Genomic DNA, 27,952 nt, shown 5'->3' with positions numbered 1-27,952 from the left:
TAATTAATCAGATTTTTATCTATTCAAAATTTCCTTTGATTTCTTTTTCTCCTATTTTTCCCATTTTAATGCTCTCATCAACATGGAATCGTGGATCCGTTTTCTTTGTGCAAAATGCAAATATTTACTGAAGCAACAATTTAGATGTTCAATTTTACATGAACATTTTTCACTTGGAGCAGTCGTTCAAACTTGAAGCACATTTTATTATTTTAGAGCAACGTAACATCCGCTGTCATGTGGTGCCGCATCTTGCGATAAAAAAAAAATTATCGAGTTAAAATCGTTTTAAATTAATGCAGAGAACGCGTTATGCGTCTGCCTTGTTTTTTAACTTTACTACTTTTTTTTCATTCACAATAAAACATCCTTTTCTTTGTGTCTCTTTTTGCCTCGTTTGTGCCCCCGTTTCTCCTTCTCTTTTGATTGTAGCAGTTTTTTTCCTCTCGTTTCTTTCTCTTTTGCCAGTTTTTCCTTTTTTAGTATCCTTTGTTGATCGAGCAGCTTACCTGATTGAGAACAGCCAGCAGGTGCTCTGAAAAGGCACACACGGTCGCCACCAGCGACTGACAGAAGACCACATCTCGACGTAACTGGATCTCAGAGTCTGGAAGGGAAACCGTAACGGGTTTGAATTGGGCAAAAGTAATGTTACGAAAATAAGACTCTGAGGGTCCCGAAGTTTCATCCAGAAGAACTGCAAACATGCAGGGCCTTCCTAGCATAGCGATTTGTGGTATGTGTGGGGGGTTATAAATGTAAATAAACATCCTGTTAGGGAGTGTCTGCATTTTATAGCGCTGTTCGTGCAAAGACTGATGCGGTTTTTAACGCCGCCAGTCACTTTATGAGGACTTTTTAATTCACATGGACTTTTTTTTAATGCGCCATTAAGTCGTATTGAATGTGCCCTCAGGACGCCAAGTTTTACGTTCTGTCTCTGACGAGTACGTTTCTCTTTGCTGATTTGCCGTTTTGCCGCTAAAGTGTGTTGGCGTGGACGGCGAGCAGACAAACCTGTATACTGCAGCAGGATTAATAGCAGCCTTGCCTTCACCTCTGCAGTACAAACAAATAAAATGAGGTTACGTCAACTGCAATCAAATATGAGCCTAAACGTAGGTGAGAAACAATGTTGTTCCTCAAAGAGAGGGCCATGGGGAAGTTGAAATGGGTGCATGGGTACCTTCCACAAATTTTGTGATGGTTCGTGCGAGTGCCTGAACGCTGCCGGGGAGGTTCCATGGATCCTGTTTGACGTGGAGACGCAACCTCTTGGCGTAGTTCATCTTGGGTTCCATCTCTTGCTGAAATTCTGAAAACACACACAAGACGAAAACCTCATCTAGCTGTAGCTTACCTCGTTAGCTTAGCATTTCTGTGTTTTTGCCTCACCTTGAAAGCCTCGTCCCGGCGTGAAGCACTTGGTCTGCTCGAAGGCCCGCGCCACCACTGCTCCTAGCAGCATGCTGCTGATGGAATCCACCTGAAGGTTTCAGGACAAAAGATAAACAAAAAACCCACCAACAATTGGAGACCATAAAAACATTTGACATATTACACCTTCTAGTGGCTGGAATATATCGCACTGTGTCATTACGCGGGTTTCTACGCTGCAACAACGAGGCACTCTAAAGTGGCCTAAAGCCCGGATCCACATGCAGGCAGTCTAAAAAAAAAAAAATTATCAAAGAAAATGGCCCCCTCCTCTCTTTGCATGACATGCATCCATGGATGACAACCAGGCGTCCTAAAATGGCGACACCAGCCCCAAGTCCCTGTTCACTATATATCGCTCTCTACTACAGTGAAACTCCTCGACAACGAAATCATGTTTGCAGCAAGAAATCTTTTCACAATAGGGTTTTTTTCACTGTAGTAAATTTTATCTCAGCTGTAAACACACACACACATACAAACGTATGTGTACTCTATTTTTATTCCAATAGTGCATAAGTATGAGCATACACTTATTTGACACTTCAGAGCTCTTCTTGTCATCCAAAGGTCCGTTTTGTAGTCATTTTAGCAATGCAACGTTCTTGCTGCGTCTGAAACTAACAATAACAAATACTTCCTGGACTACTGCGCATGTGTAAACCAGTGTGGTGGTTGCTGCTGCTGTTTCCAAACAAAGCAGTAGAGGTTGCTGTTGGATTAGACTTCATTGTCGTGAATCTCGTCGCGAGGCAAGAGCTGAGAAAAATATTTATTGTATGGGGGCAAGAGAATGGGAATGGTGTTAATGCATGAAGATTTTGTTCACATAAGGGGGTATTTTTTTCCGCCCATGTAGGTTTCGTTGTAGAGGAGTTTCACTGTTTAATCGACACAATTCGGTATTCCATAGTTCTCAGTTTTTGCACATTTTCAGCAATCCTCTTTGAGCATGTATTCAACGTGAACTCGAAACAAATCTCTGAGCTCATTTTACGGGGTCTTTCAATGATGGAGAACCTCTACACCTAGCGTCTTCTCACCTGGCTGAAAAGGTGCTCCAGGAAGCTGTGAAGCTTCTTCTGCTTTTCGGGAGACAACCACACGCTAGATGCCGTCTCGTCTCCTGTCATGACATCAGGATTACGTTTGCACGTCCGTCTCATTTATGAAATGATGGTTTGAGCAGCCCATACCCGAGTCCATCTCATCGCTGTGGACGTAGGAGCTGCAATGGCTGCTGCAGATGCTGGTGAAGGAGGCGATGGAGTTCCTGTTACTGTTACAGTCACTGTGATTGGCGGGGGGTGAGAAAAGACAAATCCAAGATGACGTGCAAGTATGAGACAATTCATGTGAAAGTGTACTACGTAGTTCCCTCTAGTCTAAATAAAGGAATCACCGACGTGGTTGAAGTGTTTTCTAACCTATACGAGTCCCGGTTGCTGATGGTGTCATGGCCCGAGTCTTCCTGCTCGTCCCCTGCCATGTTGAAACACACTTTCTTCCCGTTGCGCTCGCCCTTGTCGCCGTCGCCCTCGGTTGATACGAAACTCTCCGGGCTCTTGGCCTCGGATGACGGCGGATAGGTGATGGACGATAAGAGGCTGAAAGGAGGAGGAGAATTAAACAGCAGCAAGAGTCATTATGGCCATTTTATGTACGGTTATTTAAATATTTATCAATAAATAGGGGGACTGATGACAGTATTTAACAAAATACTACACCGTCAATCTATACAAATGGGACTATAATCCTAAATTCTATTTAATTCACTTCCCCTTCCTCGCTCCTCATTACTCGCACAAAGGTCCTCCACAACAGAGTGGCATTCCATCACCATGGAGACGCCCTTCAAGCTCTGTGATTGGGTAACAGCCATTCAAGACGTGAAAGGACCACTGAGGTGGAAGGTGACCACGGTTGGACAAAAGGGGTGCTTTGGAGCCTCTCGTGCTGTTTTTATCCTCGACTCCATATGTGATGTTTACATCAAGCCAAGGTAGACTTACTCGTAAATATGTCCGCCGTGCATCTCCATCTCCTTGACGACAGTGTCGAGCTTGTCGAGAAGCTTCTGGTAAGCGTCCAGGATGAGCAGGTCATCCTCTCGGAGCAGGAAGCGCAGGCCATGGCCCTCCATGCGGCCCAGGCTGTGTCCCGAGGGGGCCGCCATGGAGGTGATGGTGTGCTGGATGTGGACCATGGGGCTCAGTTTACCTGGAGGAACACACGCCACAACGCGATTTTATATACCGCCGTAAAAAAAAAAGAACATTTGCCAGCACCCCAAAATGCAAATAGTAGCTTCCTTGTTTCAGCCGTTCATGTTTTATTTAAGAGCATTTTCTCCTTCCCCGTAAAAAAAAAATAAATTGGTATTCGACCATCGTCCTACTTCATAGTCTGTACATCAGGAAGTAGGTTGCTAACGTACCAATGGACAAATGAACACAAACACAGCGTTCTGCAAATAGTTGACATTTGTTAGTGGAACTGATTTTCTTTTGTCATTTCATCTTTCAGTTTTGATGAAACTCTCCCCACCCCTGACCACCCCACAATGCAAATGGTAGAGTCCGCCGAGCCTCTCACCCTGCCCAGCGGCGCAGTGTCCGCCTTTTTCCGGCGTTTTCTTTCGATTGTCCAGCTGCACCCCGAAAGAGCTGCCTAGGGAGGTGGTGGTCTTGGGGTAGGACACCTCCATGGTGTTGATGTGACAGTTGGTGGGACAAAAGTCGCTGCTGTGTAGGGGGGACACCTTGCACTTTGCCTGCTTGAAGGTAGGCCAGGCCCTGTTTTTCAGCACTCTTGCAAACTATAAATAAATGAAGCAATTGATGCACATTACAGCTCGGTGGAAGTAATCGATGATAATTCATCATTGAAAAAAATTGCTTTCTTCTTGCGTGAGTTACATGATCAATGACAGACATGCCAGTAAAATGAAAATTGTTCTCACACACATATGAAAGACATCCAGACAACCACAATGTATTTCAGTCAATTCAAGGAAATTGGAAAGAGAACGAAGGAATTAATTTGGTTTATGGAAGTGTGGCTTCATGGGCACCAAGTGAGTGCACATGCATGGTTTAGTACAAATGATGTTTTTTTTCTTAATAAAGGAAAAATAAATCTATATTTTTTAAGCGGGCAATTTTTTTTCATAATATGATTTTTTTTTAAAGCCAGATTTTTACCTTTAGGAATAAACTACCTGAAGTATTTTTAAAATGAATTATATGAGAAAAAATGCAGAACATGACGGAAAAAATGGTTTCTTAAAATTTGTAGCATTAAAATGAGAGCTAATTATTATTTTATTTTTGTAAGATTTCAACTTTTCTTGCCACGTGATGTGGAAAAGAAATATACATTCATAATTTTAAAAAGGAAAATAATCATTTTATGAACCAAAACTTAAACACATTTTCATTTTGATTTTTTTTTTCATTCGTCAAAATGTATTCTCTCAATATTCAACACATTGTTCTCATAAAACAATAAGATCAATCAATCAGATGTAAATAATAAGCAAGAATATACAGCAATGTTCGAAATTCATTCTAGTCATTTGCAACTTCACTGTTGATTTTTTTTCCCTCAATATTCTGACTCGTTTTGACGTTGGTGGCGCGATACGGATCGGTGATGTGATCCAGATGGACAACAAGAGCGTCACAAGTGGAGGGGACTATTCCAAGTCTTCCCTTGTGTCCTTCCAACTTGTGTCATTTCCTTCCCTCCTCCCTCTAATGACATTCCTTGCCCCCTGCCCAAGCCCCCTCCCCAGTCCCGACTTTACTTTCCTCTTGAGAAGGAATGTGACATATTACATAAAAGAGGCCTGTTTGTGGCTGTGCTATTTATAAAACGACTTTTAATTGATACAAGATCAGCTTTTATGCTTTATGAGTCATTTTTCCGTCTCCAGACATAGAGGCGGAAACAAAGGCCAAGTGACATTCATTATATGTACAAAAATATTAGGACACAGTGCAATGATTTTTGCATTTTTTGGTTTGTTTTGTTTTGACTAATAACTGTAATCCATCCAACATTTTGGTATTTTGGTCTGGGGGAAGACTTTTTTTGTGAAGTCACAATCGAAAGATATCAGTGATTAAAGTGTGACGATAACCGTAGCTCCTAAAAGGGACCTTTTCTCGACTGTTCAATCTAAATACTTTCAGATAAGTCACATCTATAAATGCACTCACCTTTCTGTAGTTGGTGATGCGCCGGTTGATGTGCTCCACCCTCTCGGCGCACACGGCGTCGAAGCGCACCTGTAGCTCTTCAGGGATGACATCGCAGCAAGCCGTCAGCCTACCGCATGTCTGTACCAACGTGTCGTCATTGTGCGCCAGAGCTTCCAGGATCTACACAGGTGGATGGTGAAGAGTGTGGGTGGCTTAAAAAAACTTTCGGAAAGGCTGCTCTGAATGTGTCCAAAAAGGCAGATTTTTTTTACAAAGACTCCACTAATTGGAAACAACTCTTTTTTCCTATTTTTTTTAACTAAAGAGGTGGTGCACAACCCAAATGCGATCTTAAAGGGGGTTTGAGGCTTGAAAAGTTTTATAACGACTGCTATTTGTCATTGTTTTGACGGGTGCGCTATGCTAAGCGAACAGAATACCTTGGCAGTGAGGCTGAAGAAGCCTTTGGGTTCCAGCATCTTCTCCATAACGTGACACTTGATGCCGGCCGTGCTGTCGTAGTCGTACACCACTCCGTACTCCAGGTGCACGTTGTCCACCGTGAGGCTCACGTGGTCCTTCTTGCCGTCGATGATGGCGATGGTGTTAAACTTGTCCATCACCTCTGAGACACGACCGAAACAGTCAATATAGGGGCTACTCAACAGGTAGCCGGCTGGATAATACTTTGTTTCCCCCAAAATGCATTGCTGGAGTGTGACAGGATGTTTATTCATAAAGTTAGCTACTTCTGTAACAATTTCATGTTTTCAGAATAAAAGCATGAAACAGGAAGCGTTCTGTTAACGGTGTAAAATGCTGCTATTTTAAAAGCATTTTTCTGGAGTCTAAATACATGTTTGTGCGCGATCACCTTCAACTTTGTACTCAAAGCCGTCAGCGTTGTGCTCCGGGGTGGCCTTGTGGTTGCTTCTCTGGTTGTCCTCATGAACGCTCTCACTGTTGTTGTACACCCACTTGATTGTATCTTGCTGCATTGGCGGGGAAGAGAAACATTTATTTGTGTCTAAAGACCACTTGTGTGTTTGCTCTCAGTTGTATTGCAGTTCTGTGGCTCCACTCCATACGGACAAAAGCCTTGAAACATGCACCATTTTCCATTATGGGATGAATTGTAAATAGCACTGCGATTTATCCATTTTGTGTTTATATTGCACTTAATTGAACGGTGTTTGTTGTTTTTTTCTTCTTTCTTCTTTCTCCCTACATTCTTGCTGCTGGAGGCTGTAAATTTCCCCAGTGTGGGACAAATAAAGGATATCTTATCTTATTTGGTTCTAAATATAAATTAGTCATTTGACAAAATGTTTCCAATTTTAATTTATTCTGTCTTCGTGGGCTGTATTTATTTGTATCTTGCCACCTATTTGTTGCTGTGTTTTATTTATTCACCCGTCCATCAAGGCGTCACAATACTTCTGGTGACATTGTAGAGTGTGTCTCAATGTGTTTTTTTTTCCCAGCGTCCAAAAACATAGACATCGTCACACACGTGTGCAAACAAAAACTTTTGGCATTTGGTTTTCCACCGCAGCGACCAATCTCATCACGCCACTCTGGTGGCGCGTCCGTCTCGTCTGCCCACACCCAAAACCCCAATGTGGCTTTCTGACCCAACTTTGACATGCTTTGTTCTGTGCCCGTTCCTCCGCGGTCTCGCGGTTCAAGACTACAAGCCAGATGCTCTCAAACAGGGCGGTCCCCATATGTCTTGACTTAATATCCGCCATATGGATAGTACTTCAAAAAAATCCCAGGGAGAACAAGCAAGACTAAAATTATCGGTGAACATGAATGTCTGTCTCAATCCATTTCAACCCTTAACAATGGGTTGAAATTGTTAACAATGCATTTAATGTTGTGTCATCATGTAAAGTCATGTATGGATGTTTTTGTCATGTCGTTTCAGTGTAAGGTCGCGTCAGCCGTGCCAATCGGTCTTTTTCATGGTTACCTGCGAAGGTCGCCTGTACTTCCGGCATGCCGTGACGTGAGCGATGACACTGGCGTGGCTCTCCTTGCTCACGTTGATGCCATTCACCTTGATGATGCACTGGCCCGGGTGCAACCCGGCCATGGCCGCCACCGTGCCTGGTGTAGGAGGGAGACAAGGAGTAGGGGGAGGAGATGGTCAACAGGTGCAGGAGGAAACTGTTCTACATCCTGTATACAGCATTATAATGAGAGAGGATGGAGAGGAGGGAAGTTGTTTATCTGGGGGGGGATGTGATTCACAACACACGCATAGCAAGTTGAAGGCTGACTGATATGCAGTGTCGTGTTGTATCACGTCGCAGTATTATGTAGAGCAGGGTTGCGAGATGTCGAGTAATTCCTGGTAGTGTAAAAAAAAAAAGGGACCTAAAAAAAAAATATCATGGCTTGTTGTCATGTTAATACGGACACCATCTCAGGTACTAACCTTGTTAGAACAGCGGCAGACTTTCTAACATGCTGTGTTAAGTTAGAGGAGCACAAAGTGTGGATTACACAAGCAGTCGCACGACACGTGGGGGGCATGAGGCACAAGCGCTGCGTGGCAACGATGCCGCCATAACACAACAATGCGTCCTTTTACCTCTTCCGACGGCGTGAACCACGGAGGGGCCGAAACCACGGATCTGGAAGCCCAAACCATCCACCGAGTCGGGAATCTTCACAGTCCTGGAATTAGAAACAATTGTAATAGTCATATTTGATATTGTAGAACTGGTTTTAGAGCATTTTCCAAGAATTAATTGAAGAGTGGGTCCTTTTTGTTTGTCTTTCATCACATTTTCGTTATTCTCAGCGACTCAATAACTTGTAATGGTTTGTCTTTTTTGGGGAGAGGATAAAGAATATATCCCTGTGAGTCATATTGTCTGTATACATACGTTGCTTCAAGTTTGCGTTCAAATGTTCCTTGCTTAAAAGGGTTAAAAAAATCATAACTTTTGAGGCTAATTCTGAGTCAATGTTTTTTTTTTTTTTACATTTTATGTTCGCATTAAGCTAAACATAGTCTTTCCTGAAGGCAGTTGTTTGGTTATTTTCAATACACAAAACGTAATTCCGTTTGTATGCTACAAAAATAAGACATACTCTCTAGGCTTGGTGCTGACCAGGACCCGAAGAGGCCCTTTGCTGTGGAAACACTGATTGAGGAGAACCTCCACCTCCGAGAAAGGCCTGAGGAAAACCAGGTCTCCGTTGATGGCGAACAGCTTCTTCCCCACCTCTAGGCCGGCCATCTTGGAATCACACATAGCCACCATGTTGAATTTTAATACCGTAATAATAATACATTTTATTTATAAGCGGATTTCAAGACACCCAAGGACACTTTAACAACACGAACTGGCATTATTTGTGCTCTCACCTCAGCGGGTGAGCCCTTCTCCACCGATTTGATGATGGGTAGCCTGTTCCTCTCCTCCAGGGTGAAGCCATAGCCTCCATCGCTGGGTCTTATCTGAGGGAGCAAAAAGCTCAGTCATTGAGCATCGCAAGGCCGAGAGCAAACAAAGCCATGTAGCGGAAGGTTAGGAAGCCCTGACCAGGAGACACTTGGATATGACGTTCTCCACTATTTTCAGGTCATGCTTCACCGGCTTGTGTTTGGTGTTGGAACCCTCCATCTCCTCATCAGCGAAAAAGCGAAAGAGCAACGGCTCGTCCTTGAATTCGCTCTTCTCGAGCACTGAAGACAGCAAAATGTTACATGCTAAAGGCATTTTGCAAATAATAATATGTACAGTAGAGCTATGGGATATCATTGTGATGCTACTGTAGATAGTTGAGCTAATAGCTAAGTAGCATCAGCAGGCGAATCATGTCAGAATAGTGCTAATTTTTGCTATAGGGACATCATATTGCTATGGCAGCACTATAAATTAAAAGCTAACACAGGGTTGCTAACTGCTAACACCTGCTATGATGTCCAAATGTACACTATTGTGAAAACCGAAGGGCAAACGCATTGCTTAACGTAATAGATATGGTAGTGATAGATGCTAAAGGCTAACATCAAGACACCGTGTGGGATTTTCACAGAGAAATGCACCGAATCTAGTCGAAAAACCACACGGCACATTCGCAGGCCACTTACAGGTTGTACTGCCAACTCGGAGGAGCGCTTTATTTACCATGATGCATGAATCCATTGTCACAGAGCTCAACTCCCCAAATCAGTGCCTCCTCTCTTGTTCTGCAGTCACCCTGCAAGAAAATTGTCATCATTTTCATCCGTTATTTTTCCTATTAAAAGAGTTTCCGATTATTTTTTTCTATACGGGTGATAAGTCTATTATAGGAGTCTTTTAAAACTCATTCACTCCCAAAGACGTTTTTAAACGTCTTTTCGGACTTGGTCTAGAATTGACTGGTACTGAATGAGTTTTAAAAAAAAAAGAAGCTGTACCTGTGCTATAAGCCAGTCAATAAACTTGTTGGCCATCACCACCGATTTGTACGTCCTCAAATGGTAGTCCTTGTCCCTGGGAATGGATGAAGGGAGCATAATACTGTAACTCTATTGAAATGGATCCACACTGAACATATACATTTTTTCTAAATAAAGGAGCCATTATTATATTCTATATCTACTTAATGTGTATTGAAATTATTTGACTCCCTCTTAGCCAACATCGGCACTAACGTGTACCAATGCTGTACAGTCATGAAAATAAATGACAAAAGTGTAAGGAAGGTTTCACACTGATGGCAAATGAGTCCACGTTCTGGACAATTGGCGACAGGAAAAGAACATTCCAGTGTGAGCGAGCGCGGGCCCCAGCAGTGCTTGGTCCCTGGGGTCCCCACACCACACCCCCTTTTCCCCTCCTCCTCATCTCCGTGTGGTGTTGACGGTTCTCAGTGTTGCGCGCTCACTTTGCCAGAGACACAAACAGAGCTGTGATTTTCCCATGAACGTGGAGGCCTGCCATAGGGGTAAAGGGGGGCGGGGGGCATAAGGGCCATGTTACAGCCCCGGGGGAAAATCCAGCACAAGTGCTGTGACTTTGCACCACACTGGCGAACACTCATGAGGACTTGGTTGCTTATTGTGTTATGTAACTGGATGTGTCTGGGACAAGCGAGCCAAAAGCGTACGGGAGGAGGCACTATGCCCTCCCCCCGCTGAATAGGAGAGGCTGTCACCAGTGACAAATGGGGGGCAAACTGCGGTCTGCTGAGCACCCATATGTCCAGCACAAGGGAACAGCAGGGCGAGGCTGGCGACGGAGGGGAAAAGGAGGTCGTTTGGAACTCGCTGTACAAAGGGAAAGTCGGTTATCATAGCTGTTTGTGTGTTCGCCAGAAGAATCGGACAAAAAAAAAAACAACAACAACAAAAAAACGTTACCAATTCCCGTCAAGTTTTGGGGAGGAGTGGGAGTGAGGTCAGGGATAATTTTCTTACTGATATCTGGCAAAAAATGCAGCTCGGTTGTTGTTACGGTTAAAATGAGGTATGGTCCACAACAGGCAGCAGTTTAAAAACAAAACAAACAAAACAACAACAACAACAACACACAAACATGGGAAAATTCGTCTTTTAAGATTTTAGCTACGTGCTCTGTGCTTTTAGCACAAAATGGAGACTTTAATTCTTATCTGATGTCAGGAGTGCTACATGCTAACTTTGGGAGGTAAATGTGGACCGATGTGTTACAGTCTAATGTCAACATTCCAACACTGTTAATTGATTCTGTAGTGGTATGACATCACAGTCAACATATTGCTAACATTTATAAGTACGGTAGTCCTAGATGCTAAAGGCTAACATAAGGATGTTAATAATCCTCATAGTTGCAGTGATTCTATTTACTGTATTAAGAGCTAACACATTGCGAATGTTAATCGTTACTGAAGTATAGGTAGCAAGATAAGCTCTCAGTCTTTAAAGTTATTCCCCCACCACCCCAAAAAAAGGCAACTCAAATTACAATAAGAGATCAATAATTTAATTCCGACCCACCTGATGACGGGAGTAAAGAGGCTGTGAAGCCGACAGAAGAGACGAACGCCCTGCGAAAAAGAGGAGAAAAAAAATAATGAACCCCATTCATTCTCGTCAAACTCTTATTTTCGGTCTGGCAAAAGTTACCTTGGCGATGACATCGTGCATGTCAGTCCTCGGGTGGTAAGTGCCGTCATCGTAGCGGAAGCGGTACAGGACGGGCTCGGCTTTGAACTGGTGCTTGTCAGTGACTAAAAAAAAAAAGGAAATAAATAAAACTTTTATAGAAAGATATTCTGTTGTTTCCCCCCCACAAACACAAACACTTTCATCTTATTTTCCTCTACGGAAGCAATAAACGGGCGCAAAGTGTTTAAGAGTTTTTTTGGACGGTGAAGAAACACATTGCAAAGTATCTTAAGCTTCATGAGCTAAACACACAGGAAGTGTGCCACGAAAACATTGCAGCTAAAGGAGATGAATGCTCATAATAATCCCTGACAGAAACGATGGCGATGGCCTCCCTCCATTTAACGCTTCATTAAATGGAGCTAAAAAGCTGTTGCTGGAAAACCAAACTGGACCTTGGGGAGTAACCAAAAGGAGCAACAGGTGTTGAATAAAATGTTACTTTCTCGTGGTGACCACCATTTCATTAGCTGCCATTCACATGCTTGAGTTACCGGGTTAATTCGAGTAAGTTTCTACTTCGTGGTTTTGTTCCATAGGATCGGTGAGCAAATGTATGTGGAAAAAGGACATCTGTTTATTTGGACCGTTGTTCATTGCTGCGTTGCTGTCATTGACCCGTATAGCAAAAAGTAAATTGTAACATGCTAGTTTGGGGTTAGCGTCAGTAGCATGTGCAAATTAGGAACCACGATTTACTAATTTGGATTTCATCTGAATGGTGATAATCTGTTTGTGTTGCCTGAAAGCAAGAATGTATATTTTTTAAGATGGCCGGTGATTCATTACTTGCCAAACGCTTGGTTCGGTAAAAAGTTTTATTTTGGCATATGTTACATTTTTGCAGTATCTTGTATTTGGTTCTGATGTGATTGATGTCCATCAATTTGAGACGTTTGAGAAGAACGACTACTGAGTGAGCTAATTCTTTAGCAGCTGTACACCCATTTATTGATTTTAGTTTTTACATTTTGTCTTGCTCCATGGGGCCGGTTAGAAAGCAACTTCTGTGAATAAATTCCTTTTGAGTTTCACATGACTGGTGTCCATCTGTTCATGATATTAACACCAAGGAGCACTAAGTGAGGATCTCTGATGGAAGGAAAGCTAACGAGGCTAGCCGGGGCCGAAACAGTGGAAACCAACCGTGGTGGATGATACCATTCTCCAGCAGGGCCTGACCAAGGTGCACGCCCTCCTCCGGGTTCCCCGTCTCGCCGATTTCCATCAACCAGGATACAAACTCACTGGAGAGAGAGAGAGAGTGAGACAAATAAATACATCGTGGCGTCACTTGAACATTACAAAGGCGTCTTCACTGTGAAAATATCACGTGTGACAAACACAGCAGCTAATCTGATGGTTTTCATTCTGCTGTGATTACATCCTCGTCTGACCACACAGGCCAAACAAATAACAAAAAAAATAATCCACTATCTCGTTCAATAGTAAACCATCAAGGAAGAGAAATGCAGAAAAGTTCTCATGGCCTCAGGCACATAAATGGCATGGGGGTGGCTAGCGGCTAGCTTGCGAAGCTAAAATCTAGAAATCCACATGAACAGGAGAAAACTCCTGCTAGCTTGGTTGGACTCAAAAATACCACACCATTCATGGGGCATCAAAATATGTACTTGGTCAATAATACATCACATCAAAAAAAAAAGTGAAGTACAAACATACCAAAGTAAAGGTTTGATGACAAACGACAAGCATGCTGTGTGGCTAGCCAGACTGGCTAAGCTAATATAGCTGTCTACCTCTTCACTCAGTAGTCCTTATCAAACAAAAAATGGACAACCAAAAGAAGCCAACAACACAGTCTACCTCTTCTTGTCAAACATTCCGAAGAGATGGCATCAACTACACAACACAAGTCAGTGAGCATCCACATGAAAAACATTTTTGTCCACCAAGTCAATAATGAATCAAAAAAGGAAGTAAAAACCGACCAAAATAAAAAGCTATAAAAAGCTATAAAAAGCTCAAACATATGATGGCCAGCCAATGAACAGGTAGTGGCAGAGGCAGTCAACATTTTGACTCTGGACTCACAAAAAATCCAAATAAAAGTGTTTTTTGCCCACAAAAAAGTACAAAGTCCAAAGGAATAATGTATCAAAAAATGGGAAGAAAAAACCTACCAAACTAAAAGCAACAGTGCTTCAACATAAATGTAATGTAAAATGTTCAACACAAGACACACTAAAATCTTTACCTTTCACCACTAACGAAGCCTTTGTAATAACATGCGATATTTTCACATTCGTGGTTTGAGGTTATTTAAAATATGACAAAATTCCAGCTAGTGTTCTCGCATAGTCCATGTAATTCACATCAGCAGTGGTGACCAGTAATGACGGCGGCGCTACAATAACACCGCTGTTATTTTTAAAAGCGTGCGACGGAGGAAAGGACATTGCTGTGGCTGAGTTTACACGGCACGGCGGTTTGAGAATGAGCAGTGACCAGTGACCACGTTCCGCTTCGGTCGTTCTTCTCGCAGACACACCGCAGCGGCAACGCCGTGGGAGGAATGCATGCCGGAGGAAAACCGGGAGCTGATGTGCACCCGGCGCGATGCATGCTGAAGGTAGCTTGCTAATGCTAACACGTGGATGGGTCAAGATGTAGGCTCTTACGTTAGCTTCTGAAGCAATCTGTTGCTTTTTATTTTGGTATGTTTCTACTTCCTGTTTTTGTTCCTTTGGGCCTGTTATAATTTTGTGGACAAAGGAAAGGACTTCAATTTGAATAAGAACAACAGCCTTCCCAAAAGACACAAACAAGTCTGTTTGGGGAACCTCACCTTCCCAGGAAACACTTTGCGAACGTGCTGAGCTTGCGTTTGCGGTCCTTAATGAGGTGTCCTTTGCTCATGAGCTGGTAGAGCTTCTCCCCCTTCTCAGACACCATCAGCCACGTGTCCTGCTCCATGCCCAGTGTCAGACCTACCGATAAACACACACAGGCAGGCACGCAGGTTGTGAGCAAAAGTATTGGAACACCTGGACATTAACCATCTTTGGGTTTCGAGCGGGATGGAGACGTACTCTTGCGCCGTTCGCGCTCCTTCATGATGGCCTCCAGCCACTCGTGCTTCTCCTCGGCCGTCTTGGCCATGCACACGAACCATTTGTTTTTGGCCGTGTTGTGGATCTTCCAGCCGTTGTTGACAATGTTGCCGGAGCTGTGGTAGTCGGCTGGGGGACAGATTTGAAAAAAGGCATGGTGAGAAAATCGTACAGGAAGTGACACCGGCACTCTCTTTTTGTTCCACTGGACCCCTTTACTAACCAGCATTTTATGGAACCAGCTATTTTGTGTTTCCATATGACCAGTTATTAACCAACGTTTTGGGAACCAAGGATTTAATTTGAATCTTCTGTTATGTGTGTGGTCCATCCAGGCAGCCAGCACATGTAACCAAACCATGCCAATCATCATCACCATGTGTCTAAATACCTCAAGGGCATTTTCTCAACCTCAGGCACAAAGTTGCTCTTTGTTGAGGGTGTTTGGATGGATTTGGGGCTTCATTATACGGGAAACCCAAGACATAATTCACTTGTTGGACATGCGGTGTTGGCAGGATACCCACAAGCCGCCACCTGCCTACCGTGTTTACGGAGTCTACGCTGCGTCCATCATTCATTCACATAGAGTGAGTTCAGTAAATGGAGGGCTTCCACTAAAATATAAGTGATAATCAGAGAATGCGCAGGGCCAAGAGACACAAGCGATCAGCTGGCGGGCCGCAGGAACACTTAAGGATACGGAGATGTCAACCTCTCTCAAGTACTGTGTAAGTCTGAGTAATGTGTCACGTGGAAGACGTGTAACAATAAAATAAATTAAAAAAAATTTTTAAATTTAAGAACATTTAATAAGATGAATCTTTCCAAGTGAGGATTACTGACTTTGAGAAGCAGCTTGGCACATGTTTGGCTGCAGCAGCAGCTCTACTGGTGTATAGCTAGTTAGCTTAGCACCTAGGACTCTCCCGGCTGGGGCAGTGGTTGGAACCAAGACACAACTACCAATATGACAATCAGCAAGCACCGTTTACCTACTAAAGTAATGTAAAAAAATATATCTAACATAATAACATATTAAACATTATCTTTTGAAACCAAGTGACAATAGTAGCTAACCAGTTAAACACGAGACGCTAACGTTAGCAGTCTGTATTTTCACTCCCTGCTCCTTTTTGTTGAAGACCACAAACTAATAGACTCAAATGAAATTTAATTCACTTACTTAAAAAATAAAATTCAACAATAGTCATAGAAGACCCCCCACCCCGCAAAAAAAGCTTTGTTCAACTTTTTATTGAATACATATAGAATGGGCTTGACTCACCCGTTCCGTCATCCACATTTTCTACTTCCATCACTTCAGTGTTGATTCTGCCTCTGAACAGGTAGCGAGGAGCCTCTGTGGTTGCTTTGCTGTTTTTCAAACGTCTTAAGAGGATAAAAGAATTGACAGGTTTATCGAGATGGTGTATGAAACAGCGCAACCCCGTCCCATGAACACACACAAAAAGAAGTAAAAACAGTCATTGGAGTGTTATTCCTCAAACGTTGTCACTTTTTCTTAACCTTTTGACCTGCTTTAATATCGTGACAAAGTTGGCAGTCCCTCACTCCCACTTCCTGTGCACGGCCACAAAAAAAACTTTTGACACCATCCCTTCTAAAAGCCTTTCTAGATAGTTTTAAAGTTGTGTAAGTTTGTAAGCCAACATTCTAACATACTCGGCACACCCTCTAGCAGACCCCCCACCCCACGGCCCCCAACCCACCAAAAAGTATTTTGGGATACTTTTAACTCATTCAGTACCAGCCAATTCTGGACCAAGTCTGAAAAGACGTTTAAAAACGTCTTTGGGAGTGAATGAGTTAAAGGTGTACTTTCTCAAATGTTTTAATCAATGCACCCCATCTCTTATGCACCCCCTCCCCCAAACACATACAAAAAAAGCCCTTTTGAATACTTTCACAGTGGTCTTTTCCTAACTTTTATACCCGCGAACCCCTGTCAACATCCTGACAGACTTGGTGCACCCCCCCCCCCCCAAAAAAAGAATTCTGGATACTTTTAGAGTAGACCTAGTCAAACTTTTTAACCTATGCTCCCATTCATTATCATGACTTGGTGCACCACTTTGCCTTGGAAAACCTCCCCAGAAAGTCCATTTGGGGTTGGCGCACCCACTCGTCCCCAAATGCAAAGCCCTTTGTATACTTTTTTGAACAGAACACATTTTTGGACGCCCACAAACTTTTCTTCTTCAAAAAGCCTTTTAGGAACTCAAAGTGCAGTCTGTATTGAACCGTTTAAACTATGAGAGATGGTGTACCCCACCCTAAAACAAAACAAAAAACAGTCAATTCTGGATACTATTAAAGCAGTGTTTTACAAACACTTGAAGCCGATGAAAACGGTGTGCCCACAAAAATATGTCAAAAAAGGCGTAAATAACCCAAACAAGACAAAAAAAGCCCAAACGACTCGAGGGGAGCCACCTGTTTTTTTTCTTGCAATAGACCAGGAGCTTGTCAAACAGGAAGAAGATCCTCTCCTGTACGTTCCCGGCGGAGATCTTAAGCAGGACACCGTGCATGAGCATCTCCGTGCATGTGTCGGTAATGTTGGAACCCTGATAATGCACACGCACGCACATGAAAGAGACGTTTGGATGGAGCACAATATTGAATGTTCACACATGGGGAAGAGAGGAGATTACAAAAGACCGGGCCTTTCCGGTCCAATCTCTCGGGGTGCGAAAACATACACACACACACAAAACCCGTTTCCTCTTCTAATGGCGTCCATAGAATAACATCCTGTGTGTGTGTGTGTGTGTGTGTGTGTGTGTGTGTGTGTGTGTGTGTGTGTGTGTGTGTGTGTCATATCGTGAAAGGAAAATGTCTTTTCCCTCACCTTGCCTGCGCTCAGGGGACTTGGCATGCCATGTGTGATTGGTCCCCCTCGCTGCTAAAAATAACTTTACCACCGCCAAGTCTTTTTACATTCTATTGCTCTTTCAGGACCTTTTTAAACATCTGAGGAGCCCAAACAGATGTTCAAGTCATTTTGTTTCACCAGATGCTCCCTTAAATTTGTGTGTCTCTCTCACACTCACACACACACACACACACACACACACACAGACACACACAAACCGCTCAATTTAGCATCGGCATGCCATAATCCATGTTTTACCGTCATGTAAACATAATTGGTCAATTAAAACTAAGTAGAAATTGCTCAGAGACCTTAAAATAATGTTGTAATAATATATGCAGGAAAATAAAATGTTTTAAAAAGTTGCAAAAAAATTGTAAAGAAAATATATATATTATTACAATAATAAATTACTGATGTTAAAAAAGTATTCAATTTTAAATATAAAAACAAAATACATTTTAAGAAAAATATATTGCGCTGATATGTCGATTGAGAATTTCATGAAAAGTTAGTCTCAAGGTGTGTTGATTATTTTTAATTGTTTTCAAATAAATACAATGCAAGGAAGTGTTGTATTAGTGGCTAATTGTTAAAACTGATTAAAGTCGAAAAATGTTAAAATACAATTAAAAAAAAAATGTGTGTGTACACAGGCGGCCCGGTAGTCCAGTGGTTAGCATGTTGGCTTCACAGTGCAGAGGTACCGGGTTCGATTCCAGCTCCGGCCTCCCAGTGTGGAGTTTGCATGTTCTCCCCGGGCCTGCGTGGGTTTTCTCCGGGTGCTCCGGTTTCCTCCCACATTCCAAAAAATATGCGTGGCAGGCTGATTGAACACTCTAAATTGTCCCTAGGTGTGAGTGTGAGTGCGAATGGTTGTTTGTTTCTGTGTGCCCTGCGATTGGCTGGCAACCGATTCAGGGTGTCCCCCGCCTACTGCCCGAAGACACCTGGGATAGGCTCCAGCACCCCCCGCGACCCTAGTGAGGATCAAGCGGCTCGGAAGATGATGAATGTGTGTACACACACACATACATATATATACATATATATATATATATATATATATATACATATAACATTTTAAGTGAAAGTTTAAAACATTTTTTAATGCAACAAAAATATTGTACTGTACTACTGTGCTCAAATAAAGCACCCTGCGACATAGAACCGTCATTCTTCTTGTCTTGAAAAAGCACGTGTTGAATGAGTGCTCTATCAAGCGTTCCAGCAGCTGCTTAGTTATTTTGATGTCACCTTCATTCCTTCCATCATAAAAGCAAAGCAGACCTTTAAAGCATCATTTCGTCTCGTTTCTCATTTCCTCTACTTTTAACCCGCCAGAAATAGCAAACCGAGAAGTGGATGATGAATCGCGAAACGACAGAAGCTCATTTTTCCTCATTTACCACTAAATATGATCAAATGTTCAACTTTTAGAGCCCAAAAAAGACGAGTGGTAGTGACCGGCGTGACTAAAACTCTGGCAGAGGGATGACCAGCCATCACACTGAGTTTGGATTTATAATAAATACAGAGTACTGTGGGGGAAATTTTCCCGCAGAGGCTACACCCAAGGCTAGGCCCCATTTTCTTTGTGTGACAAAAAAAAATAAAATAAAGAAAATATTTTTTTCCCCCTTGCATTCTGTATTAGCTAATTTGTGTTTATATTAGGGACGTCTGTAAATGACATTTTTTAAAATCATATTTAATCACGATTTTTCATCGTTAACTCACGATTAATCGCAAAAAATAATCGCACATTTGACAATCGTTTTAAACTGCCCGTTTTGTTGACAGGCATTGAGGATTCTCCATCCCCCGCCCCCCGGGTGTCTTTGAAACGCACCTCCCAGCCCTCGATGTGCGACTGCCACTCTTCCAGGAGCTCCAACTTCTCCATCTGCCGCTTGGCTTCGTTGATGCCGGAGCACACAGCCTTCATCACTTGCAGTGACTCCTGCACCAGCGCGTAGTCTTCGTGCTTCTTGGGTGTCCGCTTTAGCAGCTCCTGAGGAAGGGGGGAGAAGAAAAAATACAAAATCAGTGGTGAGAGTGTTATTGTATTTTTGCGTTATTTATTCTTGAACTATGAATTTTTTTGTAAATTTAATGAATGACAAGCATTTTTTTGCTAGTTTTTAGTAACTTAGTAGTAGTAGTAATTTTAGTAACTTAAATGTATTATATTTCAAGAGAACTTTATTTTTAGTTCACTCATTAACCATTGACGGCTACCGACGTCAAAGATAAATTTTTCATTTCACCCGAAAGGGTTAAATGACAAATTTTTAACACGCACTCCTCCTCGCCCTTTTATTTCACCACGTACCATTTCCATATGTCAGCAACTACAGTGAAAATATCATTTCCACAAGACAAGGCCTGGCAGGTGTGACACTTCCAAACGTCTGGGCGTCAAATTACCTTATTTGTCTTACACGTGTGCGCACATATCCCAACAGCTTTTTCGCGCATGAAAACAGGATGAAGGAGAACCGAGCCTTTGAACGCGGTTTTTCTTCTGCCCGAGTCGGCGGAAATTTGAGGAGTGACGAGCGGGAGTGGTGGACAGGTACGAACTGAAACGTTACAGCTGGACCGGCCGAGGAGGATTTGCTGCCAGCGGTGGAGACTTGATTTGAGGAATTGGATTCGGTCATACAATGAAGTGAATTGCAAGCATAAAATCATGATGCATTAACTGTTTGATTTTTTTTAATGTTATTAATCCTGCATTTTTACTATATCATAGCTCCATATTTTTCAGATTTTTTTTTAATTAATGGCATGTCGATTAATTTCAATGGGGAAAGACGATTTTTTAAAAAACTTTTATTAAATTCCCTGGAAATCATTGTATTTTGTGCGCTGTATTTAGTTGTTCCTGTATTTAATCTATTCCATAATAACTGCATTTTATTTTTGTTGAATTTGATGTTGACTTTGATTTGGCACTTTGAATTGTATTTTTCTTTCGGCGGATTTCATGAAGAAGCAAGAAGGGTATTTTTGTTGTCATGTCGTATTTTTATGGACTTATACACAGAATATGGACAGCTATTCAAATGTTGTTTTCTCTTCTATGAATTAATCGTAATGACACAGTTGCGCATCATCCACTTCAACTGACCCTTATGCGTGTTGCCATCCACTGCCATTATTATTAATTTTTTTTTCATGCTGAAAGAGTAATAAAAATACTTGGGGTACATGTTATTGCACACACCAAAACAAATGTCATATTTCTGAAACATTCTCTTTTCTACATTTAATCACATTCCCTTCAATTGACTCAGACTAAACCATCCCAAAAACCATGGAGGTGGAAACCTAATTGGAACCTTTTAGTTACGGCAAATCAGAACAACTTTCAGGAACTTGAGGTGTAAACGCGTTTTCGAGAAGCAGGGTCTTTGGCAAACTCACTCGGAGCAGCAGCGGGTACTTGCAGATCCTCTGAATGGGAGCCAGCAGGTAGCCCTCCAGCGGGACTTCAGTGTTCTTCCGGCCTCCCAGTAGCATACAGTTCTACGGAAGACAGTTAAAAAGCTAAGAGGGAATCCAACTTAAAAAAAAATATATATATATTTTTCCCTTGCGGCTCCATGATGCCCCCCTTGTGGAAGTCTCTCAAAGCGCAGCAGGAAATGGAAGTCCTCCCACGCGCATCAGCTGTCGCGCTCACTCAAACGCACACACACACACAGCCTGTTGATGTTTTAACCCATTCAGGCGCAGGGGTTACTAAAGCGGACAGCTTATGGTGTGATCAGGTTACAGGGTGCATGCAAGGGTTAAAGCGAGAGTCCAAGAGTATTTATTCAATTCCCAAACATGATGACACAATGAACAAAGATAAACTTTTTTTGTTGTTGTTTAGAAGAGCTCCCCGATCACTTAAAAAAAAATCGATTTTCAACAAGCTACATTCAAGTCATGCATCAAATTCAAGACCGTAACGTTGGCTTTACGGATCTGTAACTCGGATGTCAAAATGCCCTCAGCAGCTTCAGCAGGGAAGCCCAGACTTCCTTCTCCCCAGCCACTTCTTCCAGTTTTTCCCAGGGAGTTCCCATGCCAGCTGGGAGACATAGTCCCTCCAGCATGTCCTGGGTCATCCCCGGGGCCTCCTCCCGGTGGGACATGCCCGAAACAACTCACCAGGAAGGTGGCTCGGGCATCCTAATCAGATGCCCGAGCCACCTCATCTGGCTGTTCTCGACGTGGAGGAGAAGCGGCTCGACTCTGAGCCCCTCCCGGATGACCGAGCTTCTCACCTTATGTCTAGGAGAGAGCCCTTCGGAGAAAACTAATTTCAGCCGGTTGCATCTCAAATTAAAATCATGGAGGAGGGCTTTATAGATGAAACATTATTCCGCCAAAATTTCCTCACGGTGACTCAATTATTTTAAAAAATAAAATAAAAATATGAAAAATAACACAAAGACCAAAAATCGTTTTTTTTTAGGTGCCGTCTCACCAGCAAGCATGTGCGGACGCTGCGGATCTTGTTGAGCTCCAGCAACAGCCGCTGTGCCTTCTCGTGATTTCCGCAGTATTCATCATAAATCTGGAAACGCCTCCTCTGCAAAGCAAAGACAATTGCTGCCCGTGCGTATATCGAACTTTTTTTGGGGGGGGAGGGCAGTGGATGATTTCAAACGTGGTCACTCACAAAGTGCAAGAAGCAGCGTCCGACTTGGTGGTGGGCGTGCGGGTCGGGCTGCAGGAGGTCCTCCACCATGGACAGGAAGTCTTTGTGCACCGCCAAGATGTCCACAATGTTCGAGAACAACACCTGGAAAAGTCAATGAAGAAAGTGTCTGGATTCAAGATGGAGGCACGAAGGGAAGTGGCTCAGTCCTGGCAAAACTAAAAGCATGCAGCGTCTTGTTATGCCGGCTTTGATCTTGTAATTTAAAACATCAAGACGCAGAGAGAGAGAACAGAGGAGGCTTTCACGAGACACTTGTGGCGATATTAAGAGCAAATGCTTGATGGGAGAAATTCAATCCAAATGTTTTTTTTGGGCCCACGAGTGGACAAAGGACAGCCCGCCGAGCACCTTTCCGGAATCTCCGGAATCCTGTCATATTTGTTGCACTCATTTTGTTCGTCCCCTAAAAATGGGTAACATGCATTTTATTAAATGTGTTACTCGACTAGAATCAAATTCTTAATAAATAAATAAACAAAATAAAACTTTCACATTTACGTAGAATATTACCTATAATATATCTACCAGTATATTATCATTTAAAAAAAAATATATGAAAGCAATTGTAATTTTTTTTCTCCCTAACATTCATTTTTCACCGTTTTTCTTCTTTTTTTTTTCTTTTTCTTGATTCTCCTTTTGCCCATTTTTAATATGGTCTGCCCGCACCTTGGCTAGCATGACATCCAGCCAGCGTCCTAAAAATAAATAAATAAAATACAAATAAATAAAATACAATTTAATGTTATTTAATTAAAAAACGGGGGCGGTAGGTACGGCCTGTTCCCAAACAATCCATAAAATGGCGGGATATGTCAGACAACCTCGAGGATGTGCTGTAAATATCTGCTGAGTGATCGTTTATCTCAGGGAGTAGTATTTAGAAATGTCCTAAATATTGTCTCAAAGGAAAAAGAAAAAAGAAAAGAGAGAGACTTATCACCTTGACCGTTTCCTCCGTGATGTTCTTGTCCACTTTGATGGCAGCGTATTGGTCCAGTCGATGTAGGAACACCTGCAAGAGGACAGCCACAGTTAGACTTCCATATATTAAATAAAACTCAAACTAATACTAAAAATAATAACAGCTAAACTAAAATGAAGCATTTCTAAAAATAAATAAATTACTTTAAAAAACCTCTTAAAACTAATTAAAATGAACAAAATTTAAAAGCCTACAATTTGCTGGATGAATTTAACCCTTTCAAATGAAGCGGTTACTTGCAGTGGACAGCTTATCATGTTATTGGGTGACAGCCTGCATGAAAGGGTTAATTTCACTTATTTTGGGTGGACAAGCCAATATGTCGGTTGATTACCGAGAAACACTTCAGAGGAAAACTGTAAGAGTGAGTGCTGGAATTTGGATTTGAGGGGAGAAGGAGGCAACTTCAATAATCAGTCTCTTTGTTGCACCGCAACTGGCCTGATTAGCATTCTGCAGCCAGCCACACCTCACAACTCTCCGACACTCGGCTGCATTAGCATTCCATTAACAAGTCTAATATGTATTTAAAAAAAACAAAAAACAGACCTCGACAGGGCTTTTCAGTGTCGAGCCTAAGCGAAAGGTGAGCTTCCCGCTAACGCCTTACGCCATGTAGCATTACAGAGAGAAAAAAATCAAAAGGTGTACCTAAGAAATCACATTAATAGTCATCAAAATATTCGGTGTTGCTAGCATGTCGCCAACAGAGACACATTTGGGATAGTGGCTAAAGTCAAAAGAATTTGGCGCACTAATACATGTAAAAAATGTAAACACAAATATTAGTGAACTTGGAAAATGTGTTTCACACCAATACTATAAAAAAAAAAATTGGGGGAGAAAATACAAACACACAAAATTTGACCCCAAAAAATATATTGGCAAAAAAAATACAATTAGATGAAAGCATGTGAAATATTGTTGCAGTTTACTGCTTCATCCCTGTTTATAAATCTTCTGAATCATTATTATTATTATTATTCATTCCGGTTATTGGTGAAGAGTGCATGTTATTCCTGGAATAAAGTTTCAGGGAAGGGGCGGGGGGGAACATGTTCCTTCTGAAGAAAAGCAGCAAAGCTTCATGGGTAATTTAGTTAAAAGTGAAGCCCTGGAAAATGTCCAAGACGGCAAGCCGACTCATTGGATTTATGGACCCGAGCCGACTGTGAATCGAGGCCCATTTTCAGGACGGCCCATAAATATACACTTCATTTGCCTAATTGCGTTGTGCTTTTTCTGGGTCAGGCAAATGCCTTTTTATTTACTAGCAGCGGAGCAAAGCACCGATTGTTTGCATCCGCCGCTCCTTCGTGTCCGCAAGGGAACGATTTTGAACCCTGACAACGGATCCAGGCTGTCTGGACGCCGGCCAGGTCTGAATCCCAAGTAGACCAGCATCCATCGGTGACGCTCTTCGGGGCCTCATTGGCCATCCGTGTCACATCTTGAAGCTGACCGTTAAAACGTTCAAATTAGCTTGGACGCAGAAAAGCAACTATGATGTTATTTTGTATTCCAAACGGGTTGGTTTGATGTTTAAGAAGCGCAAAGAGGCACTGGGCTTCAGCAAGCTCGGAATGCACAATGTTGTTTGGACTCAAAACACTCAAGAGGTGATTTACAGTGGTGTCTTAAGCTACGAGGAATAAAAAATAAATACTGTTGTTAGCTTGCGAACCAAAATGCTCAATTCCACACGAGGCCAGGTTAGTTAGCCAGCTAAGCTAACACACGGAGACAAGGGAAAGATTTAACTGTGACACTGTTACCATCAAAGGATAGCTTATCTTATCTTAAAACATGCCAGGCTAGTTAGCCAGCTAAGCTAACACACGGAGACGAGGGAAAGATTTAACTGTGACACTGTTACCATTAAAACAGGCCAGCTTAGTTAGCCAGCTAAGCTAACACACGGAGACGAGGGAAAGATTAAACTGTAACACTGTTACCATTACAGGATATTTTATCATTCATCATTTACAATAAGTTGCCTTGGTAGCTTGGACTGCTCAGTTATAAATATGTCATTGTTTCAAATAAATACACAAATAAATGGACTTAAAACGAGACAGTTTGCAATTGAGTGGCGTGACTGGCCTCTTTGCCTCGAGCAAGATCCTCAAATTGCAGACAGACACTGTGTGTCTTACTTAATCCGATCATCAAAAAAAAAAGTGGAAGTTCCGTATTGTGTCTGGCTTTAATTTCATGAAAACATTAAGGTCCAGTTTCAGCAAACCACCATTGGATGCTCACTTAAGTCATTTGCACAGATGACATTTGTGGTTTTTATTGTGTGTGTGTGTGTGTGTGTGTGTGTGTGTGTGTGTGTGTGTGTGTGTGTGTGTGTGTGTGTGTGTGTGTGTGTGTGTGTGTGTGCGTGTGCGTGTGCGTGTGCGTGTGTATGCGTGCGTGTGTGTTTCCTATACACCTCCTCTGGGCTTGTCACATGGTAAACGTGTTGGTTCTCCAACTTCGGCTCTGTGCCTGCTGGAGCATGCAGCACAATGTAAAGACGGGCAGGGCCAGGAAGGAAGGAAGGAATGAAGAAAGGAAGGAAGGAAGGAAATCCTGCTTGACAAATTCACTCCGAGACAAAAGAGAAAAAAATGGAAGGAAGCTCTGGATGGCCTTTCAGCCAAGCAGCTGAAGCTGTTGCATATACGGCTTCCAAGACATTCAAACATGAGAAAATTCAAGATGGTAATCAAATTAGGGTTGCTATATACATTTTTTTTAATCCGTCGATTAAATCAATGACTCAAATCAAACATTTTTTCCATCCCTCAACAAAACCATGACATCATATCAAATTGATTACGATTCAGTTACTATGTCAGAAAAATGGGCAAAAATGTTGACGACTGTTTTCCCAACGTAACAAAGATCTTTGTTCACTAAGGACGACAGAAATCAGAGAATATTTTTGATTTGGTATCGTACCCTGTCTAGTACTCTCCAATTCCGATTGGGGCTCATTCCCGGATTTTCTGGTACGGGACATGGAATTCACCGCAAATGGCTCCTTCCAATCAAACTGGCTGACTTCCTGTTCAATTTTGAACATTGGTTTCAAAGACTTTTTCGTACATCCTGTCATGATAGACATGCTGACCCAATTTCATCTTGATCGGTGAAACTGACGTTGGGTCCCCCCCCGTCCACCTCTTTGGTTTACAAGTGAGCCCAACGAAATCTGCCTAGCAACAGCAGAAAGCCCAAACAACAAGAGGCCTTTGGGTTCTTATTTAATTACTTCTCAAGGCTGTGACTGCCAAAAGCATCCTAATGAGGCCGTCGAAATAAATATATGCCAACTGCGCTTTCTAATCCGGCCAAGGAAGACGGCAGTTGAGGGAGCATTTAAACGCATCACATAAATCTCTTTGCATTGTTTTGTATTTTCCTGTCAGACATGACAATGGCTAAAGGCTGTGACACACAATGTTTACTTCTTTTTTTTTTCCTAGCTCATTCCGCCCAAGATAAACATCAGCGCCCACTGACTCTTGTTATAATCAAGTAATTACGTAACATCCAGACCTACTTGGGACAACCTTTTATCAGGACCTCCAGGATTTTCCACTTGCTATTTTTGTCCACAAAAATGCCAACTGTTGTGTTTCTTGGTCAAGTCCAATTGACACGCCATCCAGATGGGAAGTGGCACGATTAGTCTGGAAAAACAGATCACTCTTTCATACTCGCCGATACAGACTACCGATACAGTTATGTTGTGAGCAAAGAACTTTCTTTCGCTGCAGTATAGCACCAAACACCGCCATGGAGGACTTATTAGATCTCCTATTTTTTTGCCTTAAGTCAAAAGGCTGTTATCGGCAGGCGTAACATGTACCCGATACCTAAATATAAGGCCTGTATCGGTCCGATACCGATTAATGGTATCAGTACTCAATCATCCCTAATCTAAAGTTCCAGGAATTTTTAGTTCCGCAAGGCAACCTTAAACCAAAATTCCTTTGAGGTCGCTGTTTTCTTTCTTTTTAATGTATATATATTTTTTTGGGAGTGGATGAGTGATAAAACTTTTTTTTGCCCTATGTTTTAATGTATAGGGCAAAAAAAATGGCAGATTTATGACTGATTTTTAAGGGGAGTGAAGTTTGAATGTGATTAGCTTTTTTATGTGCGTTTGGTGGGAATACAAATGCAAAAATTTTGCAGATTTTTCTTTCCCCGTTTATTTTTATTTTTTTAAAGAGCTCATATCGTCTGAGCCAACATTAATCCAATTAATCGGTCGGCCCAATTTTATACAATACAATACTCTGTCTTTATCATGAACTTAGAGCAAAGGAAGAAAAAAATAAAATAATCGAGGTGTTTTATTTGGTACCTGGAACGGATTAACGGCCTGTTAATTAATTTCGATGAGGTCACAGAACGAATTAATCCCATGAATCAAGGGAGCGCTGGACAATTAAAAGAACTTGATGTGGAACTGTGTC

The 27,952-nt window shown here is 42.2% G+C and overlaps 1 protein-coding gene across 1 annotated transcript in view; it reads right to left on the bottom strand.

Moving 5' to 3' along the window:
* prex2 (phosphatidylinositol-3,4,5-trisphosphate-dependent Rac exchange factor 2) overlaps nt 1–27,952 on the bottom strand; it is a 41,937-nt gene that overhangs the window by 11,776 nt on the left and 2,209 nt on the right. Inside the window, exons 2-32 of the mRNA XM_052054480.1 lie at nt 23,436–23,507; nt 22,451–22,573; nt 22,256–22,360; nt 21,202–21,303; nt 19,622–19,783; nt 17,328–17,461; nt 16,159–16,262; nt 14,850–14,999; nt 14,606–14,747; nt 12,943–13,043; nt 11,755–11,858; nt 11,626–11,675; nt 10,066–10,141; nt 9,791–9,863; nt 9,203–9,345; nt 9,025–9,117; nt 8,748–8,896; nt 8,242–8,327; nt 7,618–7,754; nt 6,517–6,634; nt 6,083–6,267; nt 5,661–5,822; nt 4,033–4,255; nt 3,450–3,657; nt 2,865–3,044; nt 2,634–2,728; nt 2,481–2,563; nt 1,396–1,486; nt 1,187–1,315; nt 1,018–1,059; nt 510–607 (exon numbers count right to left, since the gene is read on the bottom strand). Coding sequence (XP_051910440.1) covers nt 510–607; nt 1,018–1,059; nt 1,187–1,315; nt 1,396–1,486; nt 2,481–2,563; nt 2,634–2,728; nt 2,865–3,044; nt 3,450–3,657; nt 4,033–4,255; nt 5,661–5,822; nt 6,083–6,267; nt 6,517–6,634; nt 7,618–7,754; nt 8,242–8,327; nt 8,748–8,896; nt 9,025–9,117; nt 9,203–9,345; nt 9,791–9,863; nt 10,066–10,141; nt 11,626–11,675; nt 11,755–11,858; nt 12,943–13,043; nt 14,606–14,747; nt 14,850–14,999; nt 16,159–16,262; nt 17,328–17,461; nt 19,622–19,783; nt 21,202–21,303; nt 22,256–22,360; nt 22,451–22,573; nt 23,436–23,507 — 3,720 coding nt within the window. The remainder of the gene's footprint in view (nt 1–509; nt 608–1,017; nt 1,060–1,186; nt 1,316–1,395; nt 1,487–2,480; nt 2,564–2,633; nt 2,729–2,864; nt 3,045–3,449; nt 3,658–4,032; nt 4,256–5,660; nt 5,823–6,082; nt 6,268–6,516; nt 6,635–7,617; nt 7,755–8,241; nt 8,328–8,747; nt 8,897–9,024; nt 9,118–9,202; nt 9,346–9,790; nt 9,864–10,065; nt 10,142–11,625; nt 11,676–11,754; nt 11,859–12,942; nt 13,044–14,605; nt 14,748–14,849; nt 15,000–16,158; nt 16,263–17,327; nt 17,462–19,621; nt 19,784–21,201; nt 21,304–22,255; nt 22,361–22,450; nt 22,574–23,435; nt 23,508–27,952) is intronic.

Source organism: Hippocampus zosterae, chromosome 20 (genome assembly GCF_025434085.1).
Source record: "Hippocampus zosterae strain Florida chromosome 20, ASM2543408v3, whole genome shotgun sequence".
NCBI lineage: Eukaryota > Metazoa > Chordata > Actinopteri > Syngnathiformes > Syngnathidae > Hippocampus > Hippocampus zosterae.
The sequence above is the reverse complement of the archived record's forward strand: the minus strand, read 5'-3'. Positions and strand labels throughout refer to the sequence as shown.